The sequence below is a fragment of the Gorilla gorilla genome, chromosome 6 (assembly GCF_029281585.2).
Source record: "Gorilla gorilla gorilla isolate KB3781 chromosome 6, NHGRI_mGorGor1-v2.1_pri, whole genome shotgun sequence".
In the NCBI taxonomy this organism is placed as follows: Eukaryota; Metazoa; Chordata; class Mammalia; order Primates; family Hominidae; genus Gorilla; species Gorilla gorilla.
The window spans coordinates 158,822,089-158,847,551 of record NC_073230.2 but is presented as its reverse complement, the minus strand read 5'-3'; the positions used below and the strand labels follow the sequence as shown (position 1 = coordinate 158,847,551).

Genomic DNA, 25,463 nt, shown 5'->3' with positions numbered 1-25,463 from the left:
CTTCTAATAGTTCCACAGTTTCAGGTCTTACATTGAAGTCTTTAATCCATTTTGAGTTAATTTTTGTATATGGTTGAGAGATAAGCATTCATTTTCATTCTTCTGCATGTGGATATCCAGTTTCCCCAGTAACATTTACACTTTGCCCGTTGTGTAAAATGAGTTGAGTGTAAATACATGGATTCATTTCTGGGCTCTTTGTTCCACTGGTTTATATGTCTGTTTTTATACCAGTACCATGCTGTTTTGATTACTGTAGCTTTATAGTGTACTTTGAAGTCAGGTAGTGTGATCCCTCCAGCTTTCTTCTTTTTGCTTAAGATTCCCTTGACTGTTTGGGGTCTCTTGTGGTTCCATGTGAACTTAGGATTATTTTTTCTATTTCTGTGAAGGATGCCATTGGTATTTTGATAAGGACTGTACTGACTCTGTACATCACTTTGTGTAGTAAGTCACAAAGATTTTGATTCAGAGAAATTTTATCTAGCACTTACATTTGTATAGCTACAGAGTCGTACTTTCATCAGAAATACATTAAGGACAGTGAGAAGCCATTAGTATATTTATGGAATTAGGTTTATGTTAGAATTATTTAGGTATAGTTTGACCATTTTTCAAACCCACAATAAATATTTTAGTGGAGTAAAATGTTAATTTAACAAATATTTCTCTAATGTCTATTCTGATAGCCAGCGGCCTGCTTAGGTGCAAATCCTGTCTGTGTCTTAGAAGCTGTGTGACCTTGATAGATTGTTAAGCTTCCATTTCTGTGAAATGCAGATAATAGTACCTGTCTCATAAGCTATTGTGAGGATTTAATAAAATAGTGTGCAAAAGGAAACACTTAGCAGAGTGTTCAATAAATGTAAACTTTAATTATTATTATTAGTTATTGACATCTGAGCCTCCCACTGGAGAGACAGTAAAAGATGGGTGTTATATGACGTCAAGGAATCTACAGTTTGGTGGACTGATCTTAAACAACTATAATTCATCCAGAAAAATGCCTTAATGCAGGAATAAAAGGGCCAGTGGAAGCATCAAACACGTGTGCAGAACTGCAGGTTGTCAAGGAAGCCTTCAAGTGAGGAGATGGTGTTGATGTCGAGACCTGATGGATGAAAATAGCTCATGGGAGAACTCAAGAGTGTGAGCAGGAGTTAGAAATTTCAATGGAAAATGGAATCTTTGTGATGCCCTCCACATTTCATTAGCTGTTAAATTCTGGAGTGAAGTTTGATATGATTATTTACTGCTAAGTATATTCCCAAATATTTAAGGTTAAGATCTTATTAAAATAATGAATTATAAAGGCATTAATATTTGGAATTTTTATGTAATAGTTATTTGATTATGGTACTTTTTTTGGCTACAGATATTAACCAATTAACATTCTAATTTATCCTTTTAATGGGATAAATTTTAACGGCTTTTTTTCTTCCTGTAACAAGACTAAAAGTACATTTTAAGGCTATGTGATGTAGAGTCTTATTATAGACATTATTTTTCAGTTTACTCTCCTTTTCTGTATTGTACAGAATTTTGTCCCCTTCTATATTGTATTTTAAATTTGGAACCTACTGATGTATAGGCATTTCACTTACTATCTTGAGGGATTTTTCCAGATAAAACTGAGAAATTTTGCAATGGACCTTCTGTCAGTATAAAAGCAGAGCAGCTCATTTCCTTTGTCCCATTCTGAAAATCATACCAGAATAGAATAGCCTGCTTCTGTATTATTTTATGTACTCATTGACATTGTCTTTTCTGTGAGCACCCTTCACCCCACATGGAGCCCTAACAATGAAAATTTACTTGTGTGTATATAAGGATATTATCCCTTTTGATCATTTAAATAGATATGGATAGTGATAGAAATCTGTGTGTGTGTGTTTTTTTTAAGGTATTGCCATCAGAGAGTCAGCAAAGGTAGTTGACCAAGCCCAAAGGAGAGTGTTGAGGGGAGTTGATGACCTTGACTTTTTCATAGGAGATGAAGCCATCGATAAACCTACGTATGCTACAAAGGTAAATTTCCGACAGGTGTTTGCTTCTCTAAGTGTAGAGCCGTAGGATGAGTAATGCAAAATGATCATCTAGAAGTTGTATTTGCGAGTTGTAGAATGTGTTTCTATTCTTATGTTTGAATAGAGGTGGTGGTGATGGTTGGTTTTGAATGGGGGTATTTTTGATTGGAGAATTAAGGGAATTAACAGATCCCTGGAATGCAGAATAGACTCAGGAAACACCAGGTCACACATGAAAGCAAGATCCCCTCCTCTGGAAAATTGTTGACAGGTTGACTAACCTGTCAGATGAGGGAAAATTGCAGATTGGTTAATTAAAAAGAAACACGTTATTTAAGCAGACTTTTTTTTTTTTAAAGCTCCAGATCCAGTTGTATGATAATTAGCTGCAGTTTTCTATCAGTTCCTCGTTGTATTTTTTGTTGTTTTTTTTTAGAGATAGGTCTTACTCTGTCATCCAGGCTGGAGTGCTGTGATGCCGTCCTGGCTCACTGCAGCCTCGACCTCCTGAGCTCAAGCAATACTCTCACCTCAACTTCCCAAGTAGGTGGGACTATAGGCACGCACCACCATGCCTGGCTGATTTTTTAATTTTTTGTAGAGACAGTGTCTTGCTATGTTGCCCAGGCTGGTCTCGAACTACTGGGCTCAAGTGAGCCTCCTGCCTTGGCCTCCCAAAGTGTTGGATTAGAGGCGTGAGCCACTGTGCCTGGCCTGTCTCCGTGTCATTGTTAAGGTGATTCTTTGTTTGTGGAAATGAGTGGAGGAGAATATGAACAATAATGACTTAATCTTTTTTTTCCAAATGCTGTTGTTTCTTTGCAAGAATTAACAAAAACTGCAATAAGAAGGAGACCTTTATTCTTAATAACACAGTTTCTTCTGTGCCACTGTTAAACTGTTGCTCTTATTGTTGCGAACTGAGGCTTGACAACTCAGGTTTCTCTTCCTCCAGTGGCCGATACGACATGGAATCATTGAAGACTGGGATCTTATGGAAAGGTTCATGGAGCAAGTGGTTTTTAAATATCTTCGAGCTGAACCTGAGGACCATTATTTTTTAATGGTGAGTAACTGGAACTAAGAGGAATATATTCCTGTAAATTCCAAATTGCTTAGATTTTAAACTGAAGATATTCTTTTCTAGGGCGTTTTAAATTTCTTCTAAAGATATGTGCATGAATCAGGCTGCTTTTTTGAAAATAAAGCTCAATAAAAATGTTCAGAACAAAAAGGGGCTTGTTAGCTCACCAAACAGGAAGCCCAAGTGAGGCAGCTCTAGGGCTGTTGTTTTAGCAGCTCAGCGATGGAATTGCACATGCAGCCTAGGGCACTAGCTGGAGCTCTTCTGTTTGTTTCCCCTGGGTCCAGGGTGGCTGCCAAATTCCTAGATCACCTCTTTGGACATTTCCATACAGAGATAGAAGATTTCCCTTGCACTTTTTAAGAATTTAGAGACCCTTTCCCAGAAACCTTCCCAGCACATTTGCCCCATCTGCCTATGCCTAACCTGGTTAGAGCAATAGGAATGGATTTACTGTGACTGGTTTAGATTCTTGAAGACTTTCTCCTTGGAGTGGGGACCAGGAGAACTTGTCTGATGTTCTGGACCCTGGAGGAGGGTAAGTAGCTAAACAGGCCTCCAAAAGCAAGGACAATAGAAGGAGGAATGGATTTGGATAAACCAACTGCCTGCTTTAGTTTTCTTGAGACATAGCAAGATGATTGTAATTATTGCCACTTATAGCAGAGGAAACCAGGTCAAGATGTTGTTTTTTTCTAGGGTTTAAATGTTACTGTAAAATAAAACTGAACTGAGTTATGGGCCCTAATTATATACTTAACTGATTTCATTCAAATGAAATGAAACATCACAGATAAATGAGAAGAAATATCTCCTCGTTCTCTAGTGGTTCTACTCAACATTACATGTTTTCTTCCGTGAGATGCTCTTTTCATCAAGTTAAAATTAATTATATGTACAGAATGCTTGCTTTATAGAGGGCAGTTTCATGTGACGTAAGCTGCATATTAAACCGGCATAATTTAGGTTTGGATTTTTTTTCATGCAAGTACATTGTCAAATGGTCCCAGATCCAATTATAAAATTCTTTCTGATGTTAGGATATGAAGTGTTTTTAAGAATTATCTGGTATAAGAAATATTTGAACTATAAGGCTAATAGTTATTGGAATAACTATTAAATATGGAATAACTCTATAATGAATATATGTATTTAATGTATATTAAAGCCAGTCTTTGATTTTTTTTCCCTGGCTGTGTCTTCACAGCTGAAATTGGCAAGTATGGCTACTGCGTTTCACAGGCCACTCTGTTTTCTCTGTACATCCACAGTGGTTTATTTTATTTTACTGCTTTGCTCTGTATTTTATTTTTCTAGAAATGGGATCTTGCTCTGTTGTCCAGGTTGGAGTTCTGTGGCACAATCCTAGCTCACTGCAGCCTCGGACTCTGGACTCAGTTGATCCTCCCGCCTCAACCTCCTGAGTAGCTCGGACCACAGGTAGAAGCCACTAGCCTGGCTAATTTTTAAAAATTTTTTGTGGAGATGGGGTGGGGTTGCCTCCATTTGCACCCCTACTTACATTTCCCCCATCCTCTCCAGCCTTTTGTGCTGGCAGACATAACTTGCCCATCTGATGAGTATGAAATGTCTCATTGTGACTTTAATGTACATTTCCCTGATTACTAATGGAGCTAAGTATATTTTTCACCTACTGACTGGCCACTCAAGTTTCCCTCCTTGTGAGTTGCTGGGAATATACATGCCAATTTTTCAACTGTATTTTTTAGATTAATTTGTCAGTGTTGTTTATATAATCTGGATGCCAATCTTTCATAAATATGTACCACAGCGATCTTTTCCCAGCCTGATTTAGAAAATTTTTCCCTTTTCTGATGTCAGGAAGTCATTTTCTTATGATTTACTTTAAACACTTTGACATTTTGCTCTTTGGGATTAGGTCTTTGACCTTCCTGAAATTTATTTCTGTGCATGATCTAAGGTAGGGCTGCAGTTCTTCTTTTGTGAAGTAAGAGTTCAAATTTGCCCACTTTTAAAACTCAGTTTTGTCATGTTGTTTAAGTATGAGTTCTTTATATATTCAAGATACAAGTCTTGACAGATATATGCTTTACAAATAGTTTCTTCCAGTTTGTGGTTTGCTTTTCATTTTTTTAACAATGGTTTTTTTAAATTTCTTTTTATTATTATTATTTTTTTTTTAGGTGGAGTTTCGCTCTTGTCGCCCAGGCTGGAGTGCAGTGGCGTGATCTCAGCTCACTGCAACCTCCGCCTCCCAGGTTCAAGCGATTCTCCTGCCTCAGCCTCCCAAGTAGCTGGGATTACAGGCGCTCACCACCACGTCCGGCTACTTTTTGTATTTTTAGTAGAGACGGGGTTTCACCGCGTTGGCCAGACTGTTCTTGAACTCCTGACCTCAGGTGATCCACCCGCCTTGGCCTCCCAAAGTGCTGGGATTACAGGTGTGAGCCACCACACCCAGCAACAATGGTTTTGAAGAGCAGAAGGAGAAATGAGGCTGTCTGATCTTGCCCTCTCTCCCCACTTCCTCCTTCCTTCCCTGTTCCTGGCACTAGATTCACTAGGATTAGGGGAACTTGTAGCCAAGAATATATAAAGAACTTCTATAAATCAATAGGGAAAAGACCAAAAAAAGTCATAGAAAAGCAAGCCAATGATTTGAGTAGGCAAATTAGAGAAGTGGAAACCGAAATGTCCAATAAACAGGTGAAGAGTCAAGCTTAGCAGCTATTAGGGAAATGCAAGTTAAAACCAACTACCATCCAGGTGCTGTGGCTCATGCCACAAGGTTGGTTGAGTGTAAATTGAAACAATCATTTTGGAGAGAAATTTGGCAATCTCTTGTAATATTAAAAGCTCTTTGACTCCTAGATATATATCCTAGAGAAGTTCCAGCAAATGTGCACAAAGACATATAAAAGATGCTTACTATTTGTTAATCTGGAAGTAATACAGGGGTCATTAATAGGGGGGTGGAAAAAGAAAGTGTATGTCACTAATGAACTAGATCTGTATGTAACAGTATTGTATCAGTCAGGTGTGCTGCAATAATGCTGCATGACAAAACACCCTAAAACTGACTTATAACAACAGGCATTTAATTTTGGCTAGTATGTCTGCATCAGCTGGCCTGTATTAGTCTGTTTTCACACTGGTGATAAAGACACACCTGAAACTGGGGGGAAAAAAAAGATTTAATTGGTCTTACAGTTCCACAAGGTTGAGGAGGTCTCAGAATCATGGCAGGAGGCAAAAGGCACTTCTTACATGGCAGCGGCAAGAGAAAAATGAAGAAGCAAAAGCAGAAATCCCTGATAAATCCATCAGATCTCTTGAGACGTATTCACTATCACGAGAATAGCATGGGAAAGACCAGCCCCCATGATTCAGTTACCTCCCCTGGTCCCTCCCACAACACAGGGGAATTCTGGGAGATACAATTCAAGTTGAGATTTGGGTGGGGACACAGCCAAACCATATCATGGGGTTTGGCCAGTCTAGCCCAGGATTGGCTCGACTTGGCTCGGGTCATTTTGTGATTAGTGTGCTCCTCACATTTCACCTTTTCTGGGCCCAGTAGGCCATCCAGGACATGTGCAAGCCAGCGACACTACGGGCAGCTCTGGGAGCCAGTTTATATACCAACTCCTGATGGTACGTCCAGCCTGCTGCCCAGGAAGGAAGCCAGTGCTGGCACCTGGAAGGCGCCTGGCGTGTATGGGAGCACCAAGAGCATGGGGAGATGCACTGCAGCAGGCAGCACAGACCTACAGTCTGTTATCACAGTCTCGCTCTCTGTAATAAGCAGGTTAATAAGGTAATAAGGAGGTTACATTGCTGTTTGAATTTGCTTTCCTTGACTAAGCATCTCTTCATGCTCAAAAGTCTTTTATATGTCTTCTTCTGTGAATTCTTTTGTGTCATTTGCTCATTTATCTACTTGTATGGTTTTTGCCTTGAAGAAAATGTAAATTTTAACTTAGTTAAATGTATAAAGTTTTATCTTCATAGCCTCTGGATTTCTTTTTTTCTTTCTTCCCCTGAGATAGACCTTCCCTATTACATGATAATTTTTAAAATTCTCCAATTTTTTTCTAGTACATTTATAGTTTCTTTCCATTTTGTATTTGTTTTGCTGCTGGGACTCTGGACACTGTTCATTGCCCTACTCATCTCTTCCTTATGTATTTGGTTTGCTATGTTTATCATATTCATTTTTTTTTTTTTTTTTGAGTCAGTCTCGCTCTGTCGCCCAGGCCAGAATGCAGGAGCACAATCTCTGCTCACTGTAGCCTCAACCTCCTGGGCTCAAGTATTTCCCCTACCTCGCCTTCCTGAGTAGCTGGGACTACAGGCTCACACATCTACACACACTCGACTACTTTTTGTATTTTTAGTGGAGACAGGGTTTCACTATGACGCCCAGCCTGGTCTCGAACTCCTGGGCTCAAGGGATCCGCCCGCCTTGGCTTCCCAAAATGCTGGGATTACAGGTGTGAGAAACTGTGTCTGACTGTTTATCATATTCTTAATTCCTGATTGTAAATTTATTTCTGGACTTATTTTCTCCCCTTGAGTCGTCTGTGTGTTCATGTGCCAGCCCCACTGTTTGCATTTCTGTAGCCTTGCAAATGGTATCTTTATCTTAGACTTTTTAGTATCTGGAGTGCCAGTGTCCCTCTCAATGCTCTGCTTTTCCAGGAATATCTTGGTTATTTCTTACATGTTTGTTTTTCCCAGAGGGCTTTAGAAACAGCATGCCAATTCTAGTATCTGCTTCCTGCCCCCGTCCTCCAAAAGCATTTGTGTTTTTACTGAGAAGATGCTACATTTATACGTTAAAGACATTCGACAGGAAACACAAAAATGCAGATACATAAGCAGGCCCCAGGTATTTTTCATAGTACTTATTTGTCAGGTCCTGTCTCACATATAAAAGCACACAGGGCACTTGGCACCTTCTCTTCCGCAAAGTGCATCAGTGTGGTGACCATGACAGGAACAGAAAAGGGGAAGGAAGCTGAGATCCTGGCAGAATAAAATGTGGCATGGAATTAAATAGTTAATATGTAAATGCAATGAAATTAATAGCATTTATCGACCAGTTAAGCAGTCCATTATGTCAGTTCATATTCACAACTTCTATGAGGCAGGTGCTACTAATATTATCCTGATTCATCAATAAAAATGAAGCTCAGAAAGATTAAGTCACTTTCACTCAACTAATCATCAGCAGAGCTGGAATTTGATCCAGCTATAGACTCTGCACTCTCAACCTCCAAGCTGAGCTGAGCTGCTAAGTAAAGTTAAACTGCTTCTGGGAGTCTGGGTAGACAGAAAAAAGAGAAATATGTTTGCTGAATCAATTGCTGCCGGCCAAGGGCCAGGCCTTTGCACCTGGCATCACAGCTGACTGAAGCTGCAGAATCCGCAGGAATTCAGAGCCTGGGGCTCCTGCTGTGTGGGACACAGAATGGGAAGATGAAGTCACCACCCCAGTGTGTCCCAGGTCTTTGTCAGAGGACGAAATGCTGACATTTCAGGAGGGAGGAAGACCCTTGCTGCTATCATTGCCCTTAATCCTGAGGTTAGGGAGCCAAGGCGGGGGTCCTGTAGGGGTCTGAGAATATCCATCCCAACCATGTCCGCCCACCCTGCTCAGGAAGCTGCCTGCAGGGAGAACACAAAGTTCCACTGGGCTCGGGGCAGTGCCGGAGCTCCCTGCCCCCGGCCTCCTGGGAAGCACCAGCTCGCAGAGGGACCAGCTCATGCTGGGATCAGTGCCTGCTCTAATACCTGGAAGTCCCTGGCAGCTTGGGGGCTTACTTCTTGCTGGGGTGTGGTCTCCTGGTCAGAAGCTCCAGTCCTGCTGGGGAAGCCAGCTGAAGGCACTCGGCTCCCCTCAGGGCCTCCCAGGCTCCTTTCCCGAGGGTCTGGGTTGATAACTAAGTTTGGAAATCCCTTGAGGGGTTGAGGTTCTAGGGCAGTGGTTTCAATGGTAGGGGTGTTTCCCTAGGGAACATTTCAAAATGGCTGGAGACATTTATAGTTGTCATGGCCAGGAGCAGGGAGAGGGGTTCTGCTAGCATCTGGTGGGTAAAGGGAGGGGGTGCTGCTAAGCATCATAGGATGCAAAGAACAGTGCCCTCCCTTGCTCCCCCTCCCCCACAAAAAAACCCAAAGAATTATCTAGCCCAAATTGTCAACAGTGTCAGGGCTTGGACATCCTGTCTTCGAGGGCTTCAGTTAGCACCAAAACCCTTGGGAGCTGGTTTAAAATGTGGAGTCTAGAATCCCCTAAACCCATAGGGTGCAGTGTGAGACCCAGGAACCTGTACTTTCAAGCATTCCAGATTATTCTGTTACAGGTAGACCATACTCCACATTGACAAGTAGCACTGCAGGCTGCACCCGGCGCATGATTCCCAAACTCTGGCCCTGTGTGGGTCTGCCTGTGGCAGAGGCAGCTGGAGAGCTGGCTAAAGCCCCAGCCTCCTTCATCCCTGGAGGTTCTCTTGTAATAGACATGGCTTCCATCCCAGAATTCCATGGGTTGTTTTGTTTGGCTTAAGTGATTCCTTTTTTTTTTTAAGTTGACAAAAATTGCATACATGTAGGTATATACCATGTTTGGAAATGTGTATACATTGTGAAATGGCTAAATTGAGCTAATAACAAATGCATTACCTCACTTTTCATTTTGTGAAATCTACTCTCATCAATTTCCAGCATACAACACATGTTGAGCACTTTGTCACCATAGGCTGCACACTAGGTCTCTTGGACTTATTCCTCTTGTCTAACTGAAATTCTCTATCTTTTGACCAATATTTCCCCAATGAGAGATTCGTATTTAGATTTGCTAACCCAGTATGTGGCCTAAATCCACACAGGACTCTGGTCATCTGCCCTCATCTTCCAGTGCTACAAGTCAAGCAAAACTGTGGTGCCTGCCAGCTGATTTCATTCCCGGAAGCCCAAAGCTTTACCAGCAGGTCACTTCCAGCACACAGATAAGGAGATTAGCCATGCCTCTCACTTCACCTCCAGCTCCTCACTGTTCCAGAATTACCAACTATCCTATTTCTGTTCAAAGCAGCCAAAATTAACTGAGGGCTGCTCTTTGAGGGCTTCTGCAGGGAGCGTGGACCCTATGGCCAGCAGGAGCAGCACCTCCCTCCCTCCACTAAAAACCTGTGGCGTCCCTGTTACAGAATGGAATGTGCTAGATCTCTCAGGGATGTTGAGGTACGAAACAGTTCGGGAAGACAGAACCAGAAGACGGTTCGGGAAGCCTGGGATCAGAGTGGAGAACGACAGAGCTCTTCAGCATGGTCCTTTGGTTTCCGAAGCAGTGCCTGGCACCTCATGATGGCTCAATGCTCGTCATTCATTGCCACTATGAAATATTCCTGAAGGGCGTTTCCTCCAGGCTGTGGTATTGTCTGGAGAATTATCGTGGCTCCCTGCTCAAGCCTATGACTCTAGGGCCACCATCTCTGACCTCGGCACCATCCACCCCCAGCAATGCGCAGATTGGACGAGGGCTCGCTAGAGACTTCATCCTGCACGCAGGCACTGCCCTCTGTTGGCCATACTCTTTGTGTGCAGCTTAACTTTTCTTGGTTACCTTTACTTTTTTTTCCTCAGTGGCTTTGTCCTCTGTCTCAGCGTGGCCTCCAAGGCCACTTCCTGCTCTGCCACTTGGTATGGTTCAGGGCTGCCCTGCTCTCAGTCACGGCCCATTTTTAGAGCTTTTTTGCATCGTGTAGGTTCGTGAGCATCTGTGTCAGAGGCTGATATTTACTGATGTGCCTCCCACATTGGGGATGGTGTTGGGGGCACGGGTGGGGTTTGAAACTGATAACTCTAACAGAAGTTGGGTACATAGTGACTGCGTCCAAACCCCTGCACCAAGAGACTGGACCAACCCTAGCATGGCTTCTGGCAGCCCAAAGCGGCATCCCTGGGACCACCTGGCCACCCTTTGAGTTCCTGTCTGAAAAAGCTCAAGGCCGTCAAAATCATTTAGTGTTTGTTCCTACCAACACCTGACAACAGGCCTCTGACCACCCCCTCACTTTCTTAGAGCATTTATGTTAAAAACACTTAGAGTCGTACCTCCTTCCCTTGTCCCTTTGAGATGTACATGCATGTGTGCCCAGGAGTGTCTTTCTCAAGAGCCTGAGAGCCAGTCCTTTGAAATGGCATCATCAGGAAGGATGGGGCCTGTCTCCCAGGCTCTGGGGGAGGCCAGAACCTAACTTCCATCACTGCCAGCTGGCACACACAGCTGGCCCGGCCACAATAACACAGACAGCCCTTTGTAATTTTTCACTCCCATGATTCCTGAGCCCTGGAATGCCCTTTCCCGACTCCTACGTTCTCCCATTAAACTGTCCAGTCCCCCTGCACAGATCTGAATGGAGCTCAGCTTCTCCCCTGTCAGTGGTTAATGAATAAGATCTGTTTTCGTAGCTTTAACTAAGGTCCAGCTTAGTTTATCTTTGACAGACCTACTTACCCTGCAGGTTCCCACCTCGGGCCTGGAGGGAAAGCCTCTGGGAGGAACACGGTCCTCACCAAAGGGTGGGAGACCAGATCGTGCCAGGGAGTGGAGTGGACATGAGCTCTGGGACCCTCTCCTCTCTCCCGGAATGGCTGCACAGGAAGGAAGGATGGAAGACGTGAGAAAGGCCACCCTGCCTGGGAAGGAGCTACCAGCCCTCAGCGGTCCAGAGGCTGCCCAGAGAGCAGGGAGCAGCTCTCCAGGACTCCACCTCCCAGGCCCAGAGGATGCCACCCAGGGGGCTCAGTGAGAATTCAGCCACAGCCACACACATCCCGGGAGAGTGTCTAAAGATGCCACCAATCCAATATCACAGAAGGCAAGAACCCAAAGAGCAGAAGCCGAGACAAGGAAGCAGCCATTTTGGATACATGCCCCCCACCCCAATCCTGGGCCAACGTGGATCTTCAGCATCCTGAACCTGAAGCCCCCATGGTGGGCCTGTGGTGGGCTGGGTGTGGCTTCAGAGATGCTGGGCCAAAGCAGATCTTCAGCATCCTGAACCTGAGGACCCCATGGTGGGCCTGTGGCGGGCTGGGTGTGGCTTCAGAGGTGCAGCGGCAGGAACTGGCAGAGTGGTTCCCCCAGGCCCAGGGCTGACCCACAGCGACATGGAAAAATGGGCCCAGTAGGTCCCTCCTTGTTTAGCTCCCTTTGCTCTTTCCAGGTCCAGCTTCACTGGGTCCGCGGGGTCCGCATCCTGAGGTCACTGTGTTTCTCACCCCCCCACCTGCCCACTCGCTCCCAGCCCACTGCAGTCTGACTTTACTGCCCATCACCAAAGATGCCAGCTGACCTTGACTTCTTGGGGGTAGAGGACAATGGGGGTCTGTGTTACCTCAACCACTCTCTCCTGTTGAACCTCTCATCCTCCTGAGTGACACTCACCTGGTTGTCTTCTGGCTACCTGCAACCTCCCGGCATCCTCCACAGGCCACTTTCACCCACCCACCCCGTGAACTCACACTCCTTGGGGTTCTCTTCTGGGTTTTTCTCACTCTGAACCCCCTGAGCAACCTGCACCCCTCAGGGATCACCGGTTATTTATGCCGATGGCTCCAACTCTGCCTCCTGCAGCCTCATCTTCCTCCTGACCATCCGCCCCCCAGCCCAGCCAGCCACTACCTACACTTCCACGGGGTGCCCTGGACACACACGACTCACCAGGAAACAAAGGAACACCTCAGCTCCCACAGCCACTCTCAGACCTGCCCCTGCTGCACTCCCCACCACGGGCAGCCTCGGTCTCTATGGGTCACAGCCAAGCAGCTCCCCCCTCGCTTCTCTGTCCTCACCACTTCTACCAGGGGCCCTAATAAAGATGTCAAACCAGCCTGCCGTCCACCGTGCAGCTTGTAGAGATAATGCTAGAAATCCAGTTGGCCATGTCACGGCCCTGCTTTAAATCCCTTTCACGGCTCCCATGGCCCTTGGGATCCATCCAAGCTCCTCAGCCGGCTTTCTGCCCTCAGTGCTCTGGTGCCTCCATTGTGCGTCTTCCAGTCCCGCCCCACCCTCCTGTCCCTCCAGGGAAGTTCTTTCAGCTCTGCCCTGGGCTACAGGCTGGGCTGGAGGGCTGGGCTCCCTCTGCCCACTTCCCCACTGGACCTGCAGCGAGTCGAGCTGGCAGATCCCAGCCCTAGGCTATTTCATGAAGGAGGCTTTGAAGCCTCTGGCGACCTGCTTCACTGCAGGAGTCCTGCACTGTGTCCTCTGGGGCCCAGACGAGTGGTGCTCAAAGCTGCACTTGAACAAGTCCTCGGTCTTCCTGCCAGGCCTGGTTCTCCACCGAATCCGGGCAGTCAGCACGGGGCCGGATTTTCCTCCAGATCTCAGGAAAGTAGTCCTGGATATCTGTGTTCATAACTGCAGCTCCCAGAATCCTTCCCTGCTCCCCTCCCCAGACCCACCCACTGGAGAAACAAGAATCAGGTGGGCGGGGCAGGGGACCTGCACACAGGCAGAGGCCAGGGCTTTGTCACCAAACAGTAATCTTTTCATCACCATTATTTATTATATATGAACCAGGTTTTCAGCACAAGTCACACTCAACACCCTTACCCAACAGGAGGGGCGACGGAAGCTCAGAGAGGGAGTGTAGGGGGAGGATGTCAATGGGAGGCCCCAGCCTGAGCCCTGAGCAGCTGGCCAGCCAGGAACTGGCATGTGAGTGAGAGGCATCCTATTCTCCTGCTGCTCCAAAGACAATGCCCGCTGAACAGGATGGCAGGCCACATCAGCAGTCCATACAGAAGTGAGGCTGTCGTTTCTTCCCCTGGAGCACCAGTGAGGACAGGCCCCAGCTGGGAGCCAGGCAAGGTGGGTGAGCTCTGTGCTAACCACACTGGGAGCTCGGGTAAGCGTGAGGGCGAGGCTGGAGAGGTCCGGGACCCCTGCGTGTTGCTTCCCACTCCTGCCAGGCTGGCACGCCCCCATTCTTCACCATCCCTAGCACAGAGCCCAGGGCCAGGGGGCAGAGGGCAGGGCTGGCCCGTCCCATAGCGCCACTCACATTGCCCCTTCCCCTCTCTCATCCCAGCTCTGGTCACTTAGATGCTGCCATGAGAGGCTCTGAAATCCACCCCCACTGCAGCCAAAGGCCCAAGTCAGAGCCAAACCTGCACTGTGCTCGGACAGACAGGCTGGGGTCGGGGGAGGGAAGACATCCACTGAGGGAGGTCCAGGTGGCAGGAGGCGGAACAGGATACTCTGAGGAGACACAGCAAAGGGTGCCAACATCTAGGACTGAGGCCATCTGGACCCACATGACTATGTTGCTTTTTGTGTGTGAATGTTTCTCTGCTTCAACATTTTCAGAAATTTCACATCTAGACGTGTCAGAAAATTAACAATTCCATGCCAGAGAAAAGGCCTTGCCTATAACCCAATAGAGGCCCCCCAGTTCCCAGCAGGATGGTGGCAGAGCTGCTGACTGGGCACCGACTCCCCCGCCTGGGCCGGAGCACCCTCTCCATGAGGACACGTGTCCTCCTCAGGATGGGCTGAGTCCTGGCATCTGCCCCGTCTGTAAAGGGAAAGACCCCACCCATACCAGCTCCCCAGCAGCATCTGCTTGGGAAAGAGGGCAAACTCCAGAGCAGTGCGGGTATTGGAGCAGGACATCCCCTCGGCCGCTGCTGTGCCCAGGGCTCCCCAGGGCCCGGGCTGGCTGGGAAGACTGGGAAGACTTCCAGGAACCAGGCAGGCCCTGCGGGTCCAGGTCTCTGGGTGCCAGCAGGAGGGAGCTGGTGACCAGACATAGTTGTGTGGGGGAGGGTCCAGACGAAGGGGTTGTCAGGGACAGTGGAGCCACAGTCATTCCGAGAGCTGGGCACCTGAAAAGCACATCACATGGAAGGGTCCCGGCCTTGCAGTGGAGACTCCACTGCCCCCAACCCTCCCTGGAAAGCCCCCTCACCCCTGCCCAGATAGTCCTCAGCTTACCCTTTCCCTCCCTCCGTCCAGGTTAGGGCCCAGGTTAGGGTCTTGCCTTGGGGTGAAGCGCTGTGAGGATGGGGGAGGGGGGTGCTGGGAGCATGGTTCCCATTTCATCCCTGGCGGCCAACACAGGCCAGGCAGGCAGGGAGTTGATGTTCAGTCCCCTCCCCACCTTTTCTTTTCATGAAATAAATAGATGCCTGAATCCCAACATGAACTCTAACCACAGCCTTGTCTTTCCCCTCTTCCCCACCCACACCCCTCGCCCACACGGTACCTGCCCCACCCCTCGCCCACATGGTACCTGGGTCGGGGGCGGCGGGTCACTCCCACAGGAAGCGCACGTACCAGATGGTCTCATTCTTCAGCTGGGGCCCGAACAGGGGGTTCAGCTGCGCCAGGATGGCGATGAGCCAGCTGCCAGGGACAGCAAAGCATGGTGAGCCTGGCACAGGAGGGTCCTCCCACACCCAGGGGAGGCCTCGGTCATATTATTTTGGATGCGGCCAACCCAGCAGATGGCAGGGCCTGTGTTCCCAGGGTGAAGAAGGGCCCAGGGAGCCATCCACACTCCGGCAGGCACATGGGGTTGGTATGGCACTTCTGGGTTTGGTTTTGGTTTCATTTGATGTTCGGTAGATCTGCAGGATCCCCGAGTTGGGGCTGAACCTGGGGTTAGGGAAGAGGGGAGGCAGCCTCAGGGGCGCTTTGGGAGCGACTCCCAGCTGTGCCCTCACACACCTCTGTCCAGGCTCCCCAGGCTCCATGCACCAGGGAGCGAACAGGGCAGGCCTGGCGGGCAGCAGGTCAGAATCACCTCCTCTTATGAGAGAAGGAACTACCCCAAGACGTGAGGAGCTGACGGGTCAGGGGCCTCCTGTTCAGGCTGCTGCCAGGCCACCTCTGTTCTTCAGGCCAGAAAACCCTCAGGGACCTGCCCCACCTGTCATCACTGCTGGGCGTGTGGGTGGCTGTCTGGCCCCATCATTCATGACAAAGCTCCCAACTTCATTTGCCACAGTAGTTAGTAGGTCCCCACGCTCTGTCAGTGCCTGACCTGGAAGGGCCCCCCACGACCACATCCACACTGCTTTGTCTGTTTCTGCAGGAAGGATCGGTATTTTCCCTCTTTGAATCCCTCACAGTAGGTAGGAGGACCTAACGCCCAGGAAGCCATCAGAAATTGTTACCTCCTTTACATCAGCATTCTCTCCGAGTTTATGTTTTGTAAATATAATTTCTAGGCATAACATTTTCTTAGAATGACCCCACCTTTCTACCTGTATGCATCCAATTTGCAGTGTGTTTTCTGTTTCCCGTATGTTGATTCAGTTGGTATTTGGGATTACCCCACATCTTGTGTAGGCCCCGTCTCCCCCACCCTCCCAGCCACCAAACACAAGCCCCTCTGAGGCCCTGCCATAGGCAGATGAGGATCTTTTGTCAAGCCCTGAAGGACCTAGAAATAGCATTAGAGAAAGGACCTCAGAGATGCTCTGTCCAGGAAGAATTTTGAAAAAAAAAAAAAAAAGTGGGTTTAAGTTAAACCATGTGTTAATAGTCATCATTATTTCTAACAAGTTTAGTTTTTGTCAGTAGGAGGGCTTATACATTTCTGGGTGCAGTGGCGTGTACCTGTAATCCTAGCTACTCAGGAGGCTGAGGTGGAAGGATCACTTAAGCCAAGGAGTTCAAGCACAGCCTTAGCAACATGGCAAGACCCTGTCCTACAGAAAATTTAAAAATCAGCCAGGCATGGTGGCACATGCCTGTGGTCAAAGCTAGGCTGAGGTGGGAGGATGGCTTGAGCCCAGAAGGTTGAGGCTGCAGTGAGCTATGATCCCACCACTGCACTCTAGCCTGGGCAACAGAGTAAGACCCTGTCAATTATCTAATTAGTTAACAGCCGGGTGCAGTGGTGTGCACCTGTCATCCCAGCTCCTTGGGGAGGCTGAGGCAGAAGGATCATTTGAGCCCAGGAGTTTGAGACCACACTGGCCTGGTCTCAAGACCAGGGGTCTTGACAAGACCCCATTTCAATCAATCAATCAATCAATAAAACATAAGGTAAATTAAGAGAATTGGTTAATAGGAATAAAGAATCCATGACCTAATCAGATAAAACAATTTTAACTATGATAACATCAAATCTGAAATCAATGAAGTAAATTTTTTGAAAGTGGGTTTTGTCCTATGTATTTTGAAAAATTTGGCAACCCTGGAAAATATTCCAGTTGTTTCAAAAGAATCTGTTACCTCTTAAAGAATGAGCATCTCATCACTTCACCTGTCCTGTTTTGATTATTCTGAATTAAGAACACCCAACGATGCCAAGCTTAACCCATAAAAATAATGTACAAGACATAGGAAGATGGGAAACCCAACAGCCTTAATGCAGCTTGATTAACCATGAGACAGGCCTCCCAACAAACTAGAACTTGAACTTATCTCTTGGTTGGCAGCCAGGATCATCTAAACATGGAGCAATGTAACCGCAGGATTGGGATGGATGCGGAGACAGGGTCTTTTTCTTTTTCCTTTTAAAAAATTTTTTTAATAAAGAGGGATTGGCTATTGTGAATGGCAGTTTTAGCAAGAGACTAAACAATAGACACTGAGGATCTGCAAACTGATTTCCTCACACTCTCCAGGTATTCAAGTCCCTTGGAATGTTCTTCTATATCCCCAGGGTACCTATCCCAAGTTTGATGACTTACTCTCACCTAGTGGTTCTTGTTTTAGAGTCGGATTCTCACTCTGTTGCCCAGGCTGGAGTGCAGTGGTAAGATCTTGGCTCACCGCAACCCCCGTCTCCCGGGTTCAAGCGATTCTCCTGCCTCAGCCTCCTGAGTAGCTGGGACTACAGGCACGCGCCACCAGGCCTGGCTAATTTTTGTATTTTTAGTAGAGACGGAGTTTCACTATGTTGGCCAGACTGGTCTCGAACTCCTGACCTCGTGATCCACCCGCCTCAGCCTCCCAAAGTGCTAGGATTACAGGCGTGAGCCGCCACGTCTGGCCTCTCACCTAGTGGTTCTAAGATGGCTGCATTCCAGTCACCTGGGGGCATTCATGAACAACAGGAATTCCCAAGTGCAGATCTCGAGAGTTGTAATTTCATGGGTGTAGGGTGCAGCCTGAAAACTGTGTTTGAACAATCACTCCAGGTGACCCAGTCAGGCACAGAGAGCACTGAGGTGGCCTGCCTCCTTCCTTGCCCAGGTGAGAAAACTACAGCCCATGGGGGCCAGAACTCTGGGGGCAGAGCCAGATCCAGAGCCCAGGGTTCATGACTTCTGGCCCACTGCTCTCTTTCCCATTCCACACCACCTCCACTCCTGTTGTTTTATAGGTTCAGCTTTTCAAGAGGCATTTACTACCAGGACAGAAGGAAGAGCAGGCTAGGGTGAGGAGGAAAGGAGGGAGGACAAAGGAACTGGCTGACTTTGAGCTGGGGAGAGTAGTACTTACAAGAGGTAACAGCAGACGGCGGTGGCGACCAGCATGGTGATGATCACTCTGCAGCAGAAGAGGACACGGGTCAGGACAAATGCAGCCAGCACCTCACAAGGCCTGGCCAGGACCAGAGCAAGAAGAGCTCCTGGTGTGAGCTCTTTTCCATTGGCCTTCCTGATGCCTCCTGGACACAGGAGGCTGAGTTCTACTCAGGGTAAGAATAGCAAGGCAGAAAATAAAAACTGAAAGTGTCACCTCACAGAGAGGCCAACCTTGACCACATCCAAGTTGCCTTAAGAATCCTTCCCTTCATTTCCCTTCTCTACCACCCAATATTGCTCCATCTTAATGCAGACGTGTTGTGGAAAGGCACTGCACAGAGCTGCATTTGTGGCAACCCAACAGGGAGTGGTCTGTAGAATTCAAAATTCATGGAGCAAGGGGAAGGAAAACAATAGGCTAGAAGACAGGGCAAGAAGCAGGCAGACTGTGAGCCAGTTCTGAGGCCCAGTGAGTTGTTACAAAGAGAACAGGGACTAGCCACTTTGTGTGTACTCAAAGAAGACCAGAGACAGAAGCTTCAAGTGCAGCAAAAGAAATTTCAGTCAAACTGAAGAAGAACTCACCAAGATTAGCAGGAGACGCAAGACACGAAAATGGTTTACAAAGTGAAGCTGTGGGATCCCAAACCCTGCCTGTCTTTAAGAACAAAGGCAGCACTCACATGTCCAAACGGCCTTTGGGCAAAGCTAACTCTAATCCAAACGAGGCCCTTGATCTTTGATCTAAAGCACTGCAAGCTGGTGCTGGACACAGGAGCACTCGATCCCTTTTTCAACATTACTAAGCAGGTTGTGCCAGTCCTGGCTGGGCACTGAGTGGACAATGGTGAACTGGACAAACTCCAGCCTCTGGGAACATGCAGTCAAGGGAAGAGTGCTTTGTAACTGAAGATAATATGAAGCAGAAACTGGTGAATGGCGCAGCAATCTGCTAGAGGACCTTCGAAAAATAACGCCAGCTAAACTTATCCCATACCTACAAAGTGTCACGCACTGGTAGGTGTTTTAAATGCGTTACCGCAGGTCATCCTCACAGCAGCCTTTTAAGGCAGGAGTCGACATTATCTCCATTTTACCCATGAAGAAACTGAGACTTGATATTGGCTCTAGGTCACACAGCTAGCAAGGAGTGGAGAAACTGCATCAGTGCCCACTTGTGCCCTTTACTGGCTGCAGGAGGGGTGACAGACATCTCCAATGTCACTCTCCTCTTTACCTTCTGGATATGCCCTCTCGCCCCACCTCCTGCCTGTTCCCGGCTGTCAGAGACCCAGGTGCAGAGAGACCTCAGAGGTGGCGTCCGGGGTCCTGGCGTCCCTCCTGCGGACGCTCGCTGCAGAGCAGGAAGCCGCCGCCCCGGGGCGGAGGGGCGAGCCGGGCCAGGGGGCCGGGGTGGAGAGGTCTGCAGGGCCTGCGCGCTTTCCTTACCCGCGGTTGGGTCCCTTCGGCACGAACCAGGGCCCGGCGATGCCGACGAGGCCCCAGAACGTGGTGAAGATGATGACCGGGAGGGCGAATGAGTGCGCCGTCATGGCCGGGCGCAGGATGCCCAGGCGGGATGCAGGGCCGAGCAGCGGGCGCTGCAGGTGCGCGGGTCCCCAGCCGGGCAGCGCGCTGAGCATGCGCAACAGGAGTCGAGCACCCGAAGCCATCAGCCGGGCCGGGCCGCGCACGCGCATCTCCTGATCCAGCCCGCCGCGCTGTCACTCAGGACCTGCCTAGGAGCCCACTCGCTGATTGGCTGAGCAGGGCCGCGGACAGAGAGAAATACCGAGGAATAGGGGCGCGGCCGCCCGGTTTCGGCGATGGGTTATAGGGTCCGCGTCAGCCCCGCGCCCGCACAGCCAACGTCACGCCGCATTCTTATTTCCAAAGACCCCTGGAGCTTGGGGTCCCACCCCAGCGGTCTTTCGGGGCGTCCCCTGCCCTTCACGCGCCGCGCCGGCTCGGCCCGAAGCGCCCTGCGGACCCGCAGCCTGGGCCGCCCCGAACCTGACGGCTCCGCGGGGGTCGGACGCGGGAGGAACGGCCTCGCTTTCAGAGACGCAGCGGGAGGGCGGTCCCCGCTGTCCCTCTGGCCGGGTCCTCAGCACGCGTTCTCCTCACTCCCAGGACTAGCCGAGCGGCGGGCGCGGACCGGGGCCTGGGGTCGGAGGCGGCGCAGCCAGAAAGGCTCCAGCGGCGCTGGGACGTTTGGGGGAAGGCGGGGGCTTCGCGTTTCGATGGCGGGAAGCGGAATGAGGTTGGACCGGCCGGGCCGGCGTTCAGGGACCCGGCGGGAGGCGGAGGGCTGGCGTCCTCGCGGACATCCATCTGCAGCGAACCAGGCAGAGGCTTTGGGATTAGATCCTTGACTCCTTGCGTCAGTAGTTAAGGTTTGTTTAAATATAAAATGGGATGGCCCTTCTTACAAGGTTGCTGGAGGATTAAATGAATGGGCATGTGGAAAGCACCTAGCATAATAAGGCTCGGTAGTTTCTTCCATCAGGGCTGGAAGAGACCACGGAGCCTGCTTTCCTCCTTCGGCGTTTGGATCTCACATATCCCTTCTTCTCTGGCGATCAAAAATCCCTATCTTCTGTAGAGATCCCTTTTACAGATCAGTGGCCTCCAAGCGGTATCTCTAGCAACAAGTGCTACCCCAAGCAGCCGGCCACACATATTCCCTGGCTTCATGACATAGGGAGGCGCAGTCCCCACGTGATGCAGAAGGGAAATGTGCCTGTCCTTGCACTGACCCCGTCAGCCATGTGTGCTCCTGGCTGTTTTCTGAAATCAAGAACCAGTTACATCCGCCCTTCTCCGTTCTCTAGTTGAAACCTCCCTATCCATCCTTCCAACATTCATGTAAGTTGGAGGTGGGCGTGGGATGACACCAAACTGTTAGGTATAAAATACCATCCTAGCCTTCGAGGGGTTTCTAAAGTAGTTGAGGAGTGATATATTCTGGTAAAATCATAATGCTGGACAGCGCAGTTCTAAGAGCCCTGTGATCAAAGTAGCCAAATACCCATTATGAGAATTCAGTTCTAAGAGCCCTGTGATCAAAGTAGCCAAATGCCCATTATGAGAATTCAGAGGGTGGAGAAATCCAGGAAGACTCCCTGGAGGAGGTGAGATTTTAGCTGGATTGTAAACAATGGTTATTTTTCTCATCCAGAGTGTGTACATTGTTGAGAACACTGGCCTAGGATAAGGGTGCACTTGGCATCCAGGAGATGAGTTAAGAGTATGTCCATACAGGCCTTCAAAAAATCACCACGAGGGCTGAGCGCAGTGGCTCCCACCTGTAATCCCAGCACTATGGGAGGCAGAGGCGGGTGGATCACGAGGTCAGGAGATCGAGACCATCCTGGCTAACACGGTGAAACCCCGTCTCTACTAAAAATATAAAAAAATTAGCTGGACATGGTGGTGGGCACCTGTAGTCCTAGCTACTTTGGAGGCTGAAAGGAGAATGGCGTGAACCCGGGAGGCAGAGCTTGCACTTGCAGTGAGCCGAGATTGTGCCCCTGCACTCCAGCCTGGGGGACAGAGTGAGACTCCGTCTCAAAAAAAAAAAAAAAATCACCACGAAAGTTCTATAGCTCAAAAAAGACGGACTTTTTGAATTTTGTTCTGGAAAAAAAAAATCCTCTGTAGAAAATGACAGCTGTAAAGTGAAATGTATTTCCTTCTTTGCCTCTGCTCCTTTGTCTTGGCTTTGGCCAGAACCAAAAACATTGCTGAGTCTGAACAGCCACTCATATTAGCAGCCTGCAGCTCTTACTCTTTTCCTTTAATGTCTTTGATGTTTCATTTCTGTCCTAATTGGCATGTGATTGCCTGTGTCATTTGTTTGGCAGCTTTGTGATGGTCTGAGGTCCATGAAGGGATTAAAACCAGGAACTGGCTCCTTCTCCAACCACTAAAGCCTCATCTGGGCCCACAAGCCCTGGCTGTTCCCTGGAACGTGACTGGAAGATGTGAGCAGCTTTGTGCTGGAGCCCCATTTCCATGGGTAAACTGTTCACCTGATCAAACAGCTCCCCAGAGTTCCACAGTACCACATATTTATTTTCTAGAACTTTGTTTTTAGCTGAAAGGGATCTTAGAGGCTAAGGCAATCCTATCACTTTACAGGTGATAAAACTGAGGCCCAGAGAAGTGAAGTAACTTGCCTAGGCCCACACAGCTCATCAGTAAAAGAGCCAGAACACATGGCCGAGACTTCTTCCTAATCCAGCGTCTCCTCCACACTCCCAGCTCACCCCTAGGGTTTGTGCCCAGGCTGAGGACACTATTTTCAGAGGCACTAATGTGAGGCAAAGGGCATGTTACCAGACACAGCCCCGCCTACCCCGGTCCCCTGAGGTGGAGCTGTGCATTCCGCTGGCTTCACGGTTCCCCTCTGCCCTGGCGGCTTCTGGTTGGTATTGGCGCCACCGACTGCTCTGCCACGGCTCCTCAGTGAGTGCTTTGGGTGTGATTGACAAGTTTCCATGACATCTCCCAGGGAGTGGGGTCCTGATGTTGGTGACATCTCTATCGTTCATCTTTTCATGGGGCTGATGAATTCCTAGAAAGGGTAGAAGGAGAAGGAGCCACTGAAAGAGGCTCTTTAAAACTTCCCTGAGTGTCCCCCAGTGCAAATGAACAGGAGCCCCAGGACACTTGAAGGCCCTAGGAAGTCACACCTCAGAGCCACAGATGCATCCTAATGCTCTCTGCAGATGGGGCACGTGTCGGAGGTGAGGACAACAGCTCCAGATGTCTCTGTCTTTGCAAATAAGGCCTGTGACATTTAATGATGTAACCACCTACCTTCCACCCCATTGTTCTGGTGGCCATGAGTAGAAGGAATTATACCAGGATGTGATAAGAAGGAATTAGGAGCTGGGAGTCTTGCTGGGTGAGGACCTTGGCCCCTTGCTTGCTTGCCATCTAATAGCGGCACTCCTGGCCTGTGGGGTCAGGGAGAACTAGACCCAGAGCATGGTTGTCTCTGTGACTAGTTGAGCCTGTTTCTCCTTCAAGGGCCCTGGCAGTGGGAAAACATACTATGACAATTGCACTGTTTTATCAGCCCTTGGCACTCCTGAAGTTGCCCTGAAATAAACATCCCTACCTGTATGCCAGGCCCTGCCTGTTTCTGGAGCTCTCTTAGGTTTACAACCTACCCCCGCTGTCCCAAATTGATAGGGTGAGCCCAGGGCATTAAATGGGTGGTGCAGGTCAGGCTTCAGGACTGACACGGGTCTATGTGCGCTCAGTGTGGGTTGAGGGGCACTGGGCTGTCTTTCTCCCTACGGTGCATGCTGCTGCCAAACCAGAGATCACTTGTAGACTTGAAAGGGAACGTGAGCTTTGGGTGAAGGATTCCCAGCCCCCAACAGAGGCCAAAAAGCTACCACCCAGCCAGGTAAGCCTTGATGGAACATCTCTTGCACAAAGATCACCATGTTCATTGAGCCTTTAATGCCTCCTGGGCTCTGATCAACCCACGAATCAGTATCTCCGCAGCACTTCCTGTGGTTTGGATTCAGGTTTTTTACTTCTGTTTCCTGCCTTTATGACAGGAGTTTGGGTAACCTGTGAGAAACACAGCCACAGGGTAAACCTCTTGAGACAAGCTACACTGATGGGACAATCAGGGTGAGGGCAATCCGGCGCCGTGGCTATGTCAGCTCATGTGTGCTCTTTCAGGACATGTCTCACAGACACAGATCTTCAGCTCTGACATGCTCGATCTCACAGGCCCTTTTCTGAAACCTCCATCATGTGCTTTCTGATTCTCTACAGGCAGAAGGAAAATAAAGTATGCATTTTATGATACAACTCAGCTTGGAGGGATGAAGTAGAAGGTCCTCACTGCACCTCATGGCAGGCTGCTGACGGCAGATATTTAACCGGGCTCACTGAACTGGGCAGTCAGGGAAGGGTCGGCTCCTGCTCTGTCCAGCTGTCTTCATAAGGGACTCTGTGACACTTTTTATAAAAATGACTTTGATTTCTGCATAAGAAGGCTCCCCAAGCTTGCTGTCTAGCAGTGGCTGCTACAGGGAATTATTCACATGGCAGCAAGAGAGCCCTGGCTCCCTGGACCAGGACATTCCCTTTGTGTGTGTTGGAATGAGAGCAGAAGAGTGCTGGTCAGAAGCCCCTCCCCAGGGCTCTGGGACTTCAGTGTTCTCAGACGAACTGGGCTGGGATGCTGACCCACACTTGGCCCCGGCTCTGGCATCCACAGGACGCTGCCTTATCCGTCATCTCGCTGGGGCTGGGGGCTGGAGGCTGAGCAGGTCACACTGAACAAAAGGAGTGTGTCCCCATCACTAGGCTAACATCTTCCACAGAATTTGGTAACACAGTCAGAAACGAGACTGAAGATGATTCTGGAGGCAACTGGGAACCCCCCAGAACGATTCTGCAGGCTTCTGGGAAACTGAAAAACCCCAAGGCCAGACTGGCCTCAGAATGCCCGAGTCCTTTTGATTCCACTGGAAAAGCCATCCATCTGTGCCAAGTGTGTGGAGAGCTTCAAGAGCCATACAGCCCTGGCCACCATGAGCACAGCCACGTGGGGGAGTAGTCCTGAAAGTGTCCTGGTGTGGCAAAGGCTTTCCACTAAGTGGACCTCAGATGGCACAGGAAGACCCTCCTGGGGATGTGGGGACACTGCCTAGTGGGTGAGGGGCCGCTCTTTCAGGTGTGCACACTAAATGCAGAGACAGCCTCTCCTGGCTGCCAAGAAGCCTGTGCATGACCCAGGACCACAAAACACTTGCAAACTGTCACTGCCCAGAGGCCCTGTGCCTGTCTGGAGTGTGCCCAGTGTGTCTGCGCCCCACAGCTTGTCCTGGCCC

The 25,463-nt window shown here is 48.9% G+C and overlaps 3 protein-coding genes across 12 annotated transcripts in view; 1 reads left to right on the top strand and 2 right to left on the bottom strand.

Moving 5' to 3' along the window:
• ACTR3C (actin related protein 3C) overlaps positions 1 to 7,103 on the top strand; it is an 81,237-nt gene extending 74,134 nt beyond the window's left edge. For 2 of the 8 annotated variants that reach the window (XM_055392365.2, XM_055392362.2), the window contains 4 exons: positions 1,904 to 2,028; positions 2,983 to 3,093; positions 4,455 to 4,551; positions 6,671 to 7,103. In XM_055392365.2, coding sequence (XP_055248340.1) covers positions 1,904 to 2,028; positions 2,983 to 3,093; positions 4,455 to 4,535 — 317 coding nt within the window. In that variant the 3' untranslated portion in view covers positions 4,536 to 4,551; positions 6,671 to 7,103. Of the gene's footprint in view, positions 1 to 1,903; positions 2,029 to 2,982; positions 3,094 to 4,428; positions 4,552 to 6,670 lie in introns of all 8 variants that reach the window. The other 6 variants (XM_055392364.2, XM_055392361.2, XM_055392363.2 and 3 more) reach the window with 5 other exon arrangements.
• Positions 7,104 to 13,654: 6,551 nt separating this feature from the next.
• Positions 13,655 to 20,395, bottom strand: ATP6V0E2 (ATPase H+ transporting V0 subunit e2). Of its 3 annotated transcripts, none has more exons than XM_004046455.5 (4): positions 20,047 to 20,395; positions 18,572 to 18,619; positions 15,449 to 15,517; positions 13,655 to 14,997 (listed from the first exon to the last, which is right to left on the bottom strand). In XM_004046455.5, the coding sequence occupies exons 1-4, from the start codon at positions 20,295 to 20,297 to the stop codon at positions 14,655 to 14,657; spliced, it is 711 nt and encodes a 236-aa protein (XP_004046503.3). In that variant the 5' UTR covers positions 20,298 to 20,395; the 3' UTR covers positions 13,655 to 14,654. The 3 variants fall into 3 exon arrangements, with proteins under 3 accessions (XP_004046503.3, XP_055248342.1, XP_004046501.4); XM_004046453.5 differs by having other exon boundaries at positions 14,862 to 14,997; positions 15,405 to 15,517; XM_055392367.2 differs by lacking the exons at positions 18,572 to 18,619; positions 20,047 to 20,395 and having other exon boundaries at positions 15,405 to 15,517.
• A 2,195-nt stretch (positions 20,396 to 22,590) lies between these two features.
• ZNF862 (zinc finger protein 862) overlaps positions 22,591 to 25,463 on the bottom strand; it is a 32,967-nt gene continuing 30,094 nt past the window's right edge. Inside the window, exon 9 of the transcript XR_010134782.1 lies at positions 22,591 to 23,176. The gene's annotated coding sequence lies outside the window, so the exon portion shown is untranslated. The remainder of the gene's footprint in view (positions 23,177 to 25,463) is intronic.